This window comes from Terrapene carolina, unplaced genomic scaffold, assembly GCF_002925995.2.
Source record: "Terrapene carolina triunguis isolate 2854851 unplaced genomic scaffold, T_m_triunguis-2.0 Scaffold1048, whole genome shotgun sequence".
NCBI lineage: Eukaryota > Metazoa > Chordata > Testudines > Emydidae > Terrapene > Terrapene triunguis.
Genome location: NW_020665399.1, coordinates 2040 through 9745, shown reverse-complemented (window position 1 = coordinate 9745; position 7706 = coordinate 2040). Strand labels below are relative to the sequence as shown.

At 48.7% G+C, this 7706-nt stretch overlaps 1 protein-coding gene across 1 annotated transcript; it reads right to left on the bottom strand.

Annotated features, from left to right (window-relative positions):
• Positions 1-3037: 3037 nt before the first annotated feature.
• Positions 3038-3979, bottom strand: LOC112120275 (olfactory receptor 6F1-like). Its single transcript, XM_024219313.2, has one exon. The coding sequence runs from the start codon at positions 3977-3979 to the stop codon at positions 3038-3040; it is 942 nt and encodes a 313-aa protein (XP_024075081.1).
• Positions 3980-7706: the final 3727 nt, after the last annotated feature.

The window sequence follows — 7706 nt, the reverse complement described above, 5'->3', positions numbered from 1 at the left end:
AAGTAAGTCACTGCCATATGTGTCATTTATTAAAATATTATAGAAAACTCCCACTTCATCACATATAAACTCTGACTACTCCTCATGGAATACACTCAGATCACTCTACACAACCTGCCCAGTCCCCAGTGATATTTGGAAGACTATCAATGTCAGGATCTCAACAAGGGCAGTCAGGGCCAACGGTCTAAGCAGGGGCAAACCTGAGGCTAGGAGTAGACGAGGAGTTCATGGTCAGTTCCAGGCCAGGGTCGGTACCGAGTGTCAGAGTCCAAGTCAGGTTTCAGGGTCTGAGTCAGGAGACAAAGTCCAAGCTCAGGACAGATGTTCAAGAGTATAGAACAAGAACAGTCGTAACAGCTACAGAAGATCCACACTGTTGCTTGGACACTTTCTGGAGTGCCTCTTGGGTTTACATAGGGCAAGGAGCCATGGGGCTGCTGCCTGTCAAACCCTGGAGATGGAATGTCCCATGGTCTGTGTAGACAGTGGGTCATGGGAAGTGGAGTGCAAGCTGGTTACAGCTACTGCTTGGAGGCAGCTGGAGCTGTTAACTACCTGGTAGCTCTGCAGACCTGGGTTCTGGACCCATGAGGCTTTACATTTAAATAAAGAGAAATAGTAGACTTGTTCTGGTTTATGGTTTTAAAGTCAATGGGAGAATTAATAGGATTTAGGCACCTCCCTTACAATCCTTTAAAATCCCAAATTTGAGCTCTCTAACAACCAGAGTAAATCTTCATTGCTCATGTAGGCTGAGCTGAGTGTTTTATCCAACATTTTTAGTGCAAATGGCACTGGTTTTCTGAAAACACAAAACCAAACAAAACCCCCACACATATACAATAAGAGTCTATGGCTGCGACATATTACTCTGCCATGGGCCCATGACCCCATTTGGGGCCTCAGGAATGAATAATCTAGCTGGGTTGGGGCTGGCCGGATTGGGAGCAGGAGGCTTTGCTGCAGGGAGTGGTCAGGGTGGTGGTGAGGGGCCTGGGTGGGGAGGGTTGGCTGGAGTGGGGGCCTGGCTGGGTGCACCGCTCCATCACTCTAAGCAAAGAAGCATGCAGCCCCCTAAGCTTCTGCCTGTGACAGCTGTAGGGCGCAGCAGAGGGTACCAGAGGCCTTCTCATAAACTCAGACTTTAAGGTAAGAAAGGACCATTGTGAGCATCTAGTCTGACCTCCTGCATATTGCAGGCCACAGAACCTCACCCACCCACTCCTGTAATAGACCCCTAACTTCTGCCTGAGTTACTGAAGTCCTGAAATCATGGTGAAAAGACTTCAAGTTCAATAGAATCCACCATTTACACTAGTTTAAACCTGCAAGTGACCCATGTCCCATGCTGCAGAGGAAGGTGAAAAACCCCCAATCTGACCTGGGTGAAAATTTCTTCCCGACCCCAAATCTGACAATCAGTTAGACCCTGAGCATGTGGGCAAGACCCACCTGGGAATGAATTCTCTTTAGTAACTCAGAGCTCTCCCCTAGTGTCCCGTCTCTGGCCATTGGGGATTTTTGCTGCTACCAGTCACAGATTGGCTACATGCCATTGATGGTATGCCATCAGCATACCATCCCCTCCATAAACATATCAAGCTCAGTCTTGAAACCATTTAGGGTTTTTTTCTCCCTACTGCTCCCCATGGAAGGCTGTTTCAGAACTTCACTCCTCTGATGGTTAGAAACCTTTAAATCATGATTGGACATCTCTTTCTAAAAGATAAACTCTAGCTCAACCACAGTGTCACAATATAACTGCCCCCACAGTATATAGAATTGATGTAGGAATGACCGGGTGGCTCTCTCTGGTTTGTATTACACAGGAGGTACAGTTGAGATGATTGTAATGGTCCCTTCTGGCCTTAAAATCCATGAATTAAACATTGATACTGTCATAGTTCCTAGAAGCCAACCATAATGAATCCCCATTGTGCTAGATGGAAACAGAAAATGGCAATCCCTAATTCTGATTTGCTAGAGTTTTACATTGCATTGACATTGCAAAGGGACAATGCACAAGGGGTAAGGCTGGGCACAATCAAGACCAATACTTGTAAGAGTGGTGTGCTCTTCCCTCGTTCATCTTAATGTGGTGTCAACTCTGAGACCTCATTATCTCAAATTACATACCAGCAATGTCATTTTTGGAGAAACATCAAACTCTGTGGGCTTATCTCATCTCCTTGGGGTGTTAAATCTGAAAAATAATGATCACAATGTTAATATCATTGCTGGTCATTTTTGCATATGTGTTAATCTCTGGCTGCTGAATGTAATATCAAATATTGGGGTGCAGGAAAGTAAGGCTACTGGTTGTGGCAAATAGAAAACTAAGGCCCTTCTTCTACAAATTGCTTAATTTAGGTGTACACCTGCATTCATATGGAACTTAGCTGAGGTCAGTGGGGCTGCATGTGGGCACATGGTTGAGGCACCGCTGGCAATATTTGGATGAAGTGATCCCCATGTCCAGTCACTACCGGCACTGCCCACAAGGGGCAGGACATAACAAATCTGCATCTCCCCTCTGCTGCTAAATACATAATTTGCCTCCTGGGTGCTAATCCATGTGTAAACACAGCATAGCTCTCTGCCCCCCTCTGAACAATTTACATGGATTCTCCATCACTGACAATGTTTAAATCAAGCCTGGATTTTTTTTCTAAAAGATCTGCACTAGGAATTATATTGGGTATTATTCTATGGCCTGTGTTATACAGGAGATTGGACTAGATTATCATAATGGTCCCTTCTGGCCTTGCAATCTGAGAATTTAGCCAAGCTCACACAGGAAACATGTACCAGAGCAGGGAACTGAAAGTAGTTTTCCCAATTTCCAAGCTAGTGTTCTAGCTACTGGCACATCCTTCATTTGGTATTAAGTCGTATATGTATAGGGCATCCAAATCCCTTTAGCAGCTTTGACAAAGTTTGGACTTTGGGCTATTGACTTCAGTGAGACTACGTGTGTGTATAATGCGAGAAAGGATTTAGCAATCAAGATAGGACAGAGCCCCCAGTCATGCACTTAGAATGAATTTTTACTGAAAAGCTTTCTCAATGTCTCTTTAACCTCTGTGTTCCTCAGGCTGTATACGATGGGGTTGATCAGTGGGGTCACCACTGTGTACAGCATGGAGAAGACCTTGTTTAAGTTTGGCCACTGGTTGACTATGGGAGCCGCGTAGACCACCATAAGCGTGCCATAGAACACAGACACCACGATGAGGTGGGACGAGCAGGTGGAAAAGGCTTTCTGCTTCCCTGTGGCAGAAGGGATCTTCAGGATGGTGGAGATGATTTTGTAGTAGGACAGTAGGGTTAGAAGGAAGGGCGAGAAGGACACAAGGGAGGCTATGATGAAAGCCGGTATCCTAACCATGTAGGTATCCCCACAGGAGAGTTTAATGATGGGTGTCAGGTCACAGAAGAAATGGTCGATCTCCTTGGAAGCACAGAAAGGTAACCTAGAAACCATGGGCATGGTGATCACCAGTGAGAGGAACCCAATAACCCATGACCCCACTGCCAACTGAAAGCAAAGCTGGAAGCTCATGGTGGAGGCGTAATGCAGTGGTTTGCATATGGCCAAGTAGCGGTCATAGGACATGGCAGCAAGCAGGAAGCACTCGGCAACCGCCAGAGAGCCAAAGATATAGAACTGCAGGAGGCAAGCAGAGAAGGAAACTTCTTCTTGTACAACCAGAATAGTTTTCAGCATCTTGGGGGCGATACTGGTAGTGTAGCAGACTTCCAGGACAGACAGGTTGCCCAGGAAAAAGTACATGGGGTTGTGCAGGTTGTGGTTATATGATACCGTCACAATGATCAGGATATTCCCTGTGAGTGTTACTATGTAGACAGCCAGGAACACCACGAATATAGGGATCTTCAGCTCATGAAGGTCACCAAATCCCAGGAGGATGAACTCTGTGATGGTCGTTTGGTTTTCCCCCTCTACGTCAGGCATGTCTTCACAGAGAGAAAAAGAAACCCAGAAGAACATTGTTAGCTCTGAGAACAGGGCTTTATTAATAATAATAATTATTTATTTATTATTTATTTTATTACCATAACACATAAAAGCATCAGTACTGGACCAGGACCCAATTGTACTAGGTGCTGTGCAAACACAGAACAAAAGGGCAGTTTATGCCCCAAGGATTTTACAGTCTAAGGCCTGGTCTACACTAGGCTTTTATGTCGACTTTAGCGCCGTTATATCGAATTAACCCTGCACCCGTCCACACCAGGAAGCCATTTAGTTCGACATAAAGCTCTCTTTAAATCGATTTCTGTAATCCTCCCCAACGAGAGGAGTAGCGCTAAATTCGACATGGCCATATCGAATTAGGCTAGGTGTGGATGGAAATCGACGGTAATAGCTCCGGGAGCTATCCCACAGTGCACCACTCTGTTGACGCTCTGGACAGCAGTCCGAGCTCGGATGCTCTGACCAGCCACACCCCCGGGAAAATTTGAATTCATTTTCATTTTCCTGTCTGGGCAGTTTGAATCTCAGTTCCTCTTTGGACATCGAGGGGAGCTCAGCAGCAGTGGCAACTATGCAGAGCTCTCCAGCAGAGATGGCCGTGCAATCTAATAGAAAGAGGGCCCCAGCATGGACTGATCGGGAAGTCTTGGATCTCATCGCAGTGTGGGGCGATGAGTCCGTGCTTTCAGAGCTGCGCTCCAAAAGAAGGAATGCTAAGATCTACGAGAAGATCTCCAAAGCCATGGCAGAGAGAGGCTACAGCCGGGATGCAACGCAGTGCCGCGTGAAAATCAAGGAGCTGAGACAAGGCTACCAAAAAACCAAAGAGGCTAACGGACGCTCCGGATCCCAGCCCCACACATCCCGTTTCTACGAGGCACTGCATTCCATCCTGGGAGCGGCCGCCACCACTACCCCACCCCTGACCGTGGACTCCGAGGATGGGATCATGTCGGACATGACAGCGGACGGGGAAGAGGAGGAAGGAGATGAGGAGGACGAGGCAGTCGACAGCGCTGGCACCGCTGATTTCCCCGACAGCCAGGAGCTCTTCATCACCCTTACCGAGATCCCGTACCAACCGTCCCCATCCCTTACCCCGGACACAGAATCAGGGGACGGATCAAGCAGTAAGTGCTGTAAACATGTAAACATTTATTTAAAACAGAACGGTAATATTTATACTATTAACAATGTATATTTATAAAAGTGCTGTAAACTAGTAAAAAAATAATCAGGTACAAAACAGGAATATTTACAAAGGTAACAAATGGGTTTTGCATGATTTCTCTGTCTTAGGCTCTTCTCAATTTAGTCCCAAGTATTTTAAAAAAATTTCACAATGTCCGTTACTACATGATTCCCAGGCCCAAGACGCTCCACTCCAAAGTCCCAGTGCACCTACGCGAAAATCCGGTCAATGTGGCCGGGGATCGACGAGAAATCCTCGTAGGAGAACTCCTCGTAGGTCTCGTGGAGGTAGAGCTCAAGCCTGTTGATCAGGTTCCGGGGTAGGGCGATCTTAGTGGGCCCTCCGTGGTAGCAGACATGCCCCCTCCACGCCACAATCAAGTACTCCGGGATCATGGCCCGACATAGCATGGCGGCATACGGCCCCGGTTTCTGCATGCTTTCCCGCAGCATGCGTTCTCTCTGGGTGTCCGGGATCCTCAGGAGGGTGATGTCGCTCATGACGCCCTGCTTTGAATTAGGGAGGGGACTGTTAGTATTGGGACTGCTTTACAGCCACGCGGTGGAGGGAGAGGGGCAGCATACAGGGATCTTTCCCTGGGACAGCCGCGAGGGGGTGGGACAGGGGCAGAGTTGATGCTGTCCTGATTGCTGGCAGCAGAGACTGGCATTGCTTTCAATGTGAAAGGAGGCCAGTGCTACAGCTGGAGTTTTAAGCAGCCACAAGTCTGCGGCTTACCATTATTGCCCGCTCCAGAAGTTCAGGTCTCCAGCCACAGTTCTCTGAACACTCCAAGACCTCCGCAAGTCCACAGGCACTGAAGGCGACGGCCGAAAATTCGACCTTGTCCTGAGTGCGCATGTGAGAGGTTCAGTGCATGGTCTTGTTCACAGAGAAAGACTAGGTTCTTTGTATACAATTTCATTTATCTGTCTCAGGAATTCACTCCCTTTTTAAAATTCACACAGACACATCTGCGACTGTCTCCCAACCCAGCCTGTCAGCACACTCCCAGAGGCTAGCGCAGATTAGGCGGAGGAAGAAGAAGACGCGTGAAGACATGTTCACAGAACTAATGGGCTGCTCCCGAGCCCAGGCAGCCCAGCAGACACAGTGGAGGGAGAACTTGTCACAAATGCACCGAGCAGTCATGGAACGGGAGGAGAGGTGGCGTCAGGAGGACCAACAGGCTACTGAAAAGCTGCTTGGACTAATGAGGGAGCAAACGGACACGCTCCGGCGCCTTGTGGATGTTCTGCAAGACCGGAGGCAGGAGGACAGAGCCCCGCTGCAGTCTATCTGTAACCGCCCTCACCCGCCACCAAGTCCCACACCACCCTCACCCAAAGTCCAAAGAAGGAGGGGCGGCAAGGGCCGTTAAAACTTTCAATCAACCCCTGCAGACTGCTCTAGCAGTAGAAGGCTGACATTCCCCAAAATTTCATAAGTCCTTTCCTACCCACCTCACACAAGCCCCCGTCCAAGTTTCACCCCCCACGTTTCATGTCTGGTTCGCAATAAAATGTTTGTTTCTGTTCATTACTGTTTCAGTCAGGTTCTTTTGAGGGAGAGTCTGTCTGGAGGGGGGGAAGGGGCTTGGTAATTGGACAGGACAGTCACCTTTAGCAGGGTACAGAGGCGGTGTCAGGTCCAGCATCAGGACACATACACAGTGCAGTCACTGGTTACCCTGGTCAGTCTGGGGGGTGCTTTTCATGTTTTGGGGGGGGGGGGGTTGCTCTGTGACTTTGTGGCGGGGGAGGGCAGTTACAGATCTTATGCAGCGGTCCTTATCCTGGCTCACAGATCCACGCAGCAGGGGATCTGTAACCCTACCCCCCCTGCCAGAAAGTCACATAGCCGACACATACACACAGTCCCCCCCAGGAGTGCTGGCAGGCTCCATTGAAATAACCAGTCCACCAGTGCGGAGCCTGTCATTCCGGGAGTTTAGAAGTATCATTTGCATCAGAACACTAAACCCGCCCCCCGCCACAGTCTGCGTCCCCGGTTTAAAATATTCCCGCGAAAACAGCAATACAGACAACGGTGTTCATTAAAAAATCGAAATGATTTTATTTTTTGGGAAGGGGAAGGGGGTGAAGGTTGTATGTAACTGGAGAGGATAGTCAAAATGGACTGGGTAAAGAAACGGGGGCAGGTTCAGCTTTTCTGTCCACAAACTGAAAAGTCACTGGTTGCCCTGCTCACTCAGGAACCTAGCTTTCAAAGCCTCCCGGATGCACAGGGCGTCCCGCTGGGATCTTCTAATGGCCCGGCTGTCTGGCTGGACGTAATCAGCAGCCAGGCTATTTGCCTCTAGCTCCCACCCCGCCATAAAGGTCTCCCCCTTGCTCTCACACAGATTGTGGAGCACACAGCAAGCTGCAATAACGATGGGGATATTGGTTTCGCTGAGATCACAGCGAGTGAGTAAGCTTCTCCATCTCCCCTTGAGACGGCCAAAAGCACACTCCACCACCATTCTGCACTTGCTCAGCCGGTAGTTGA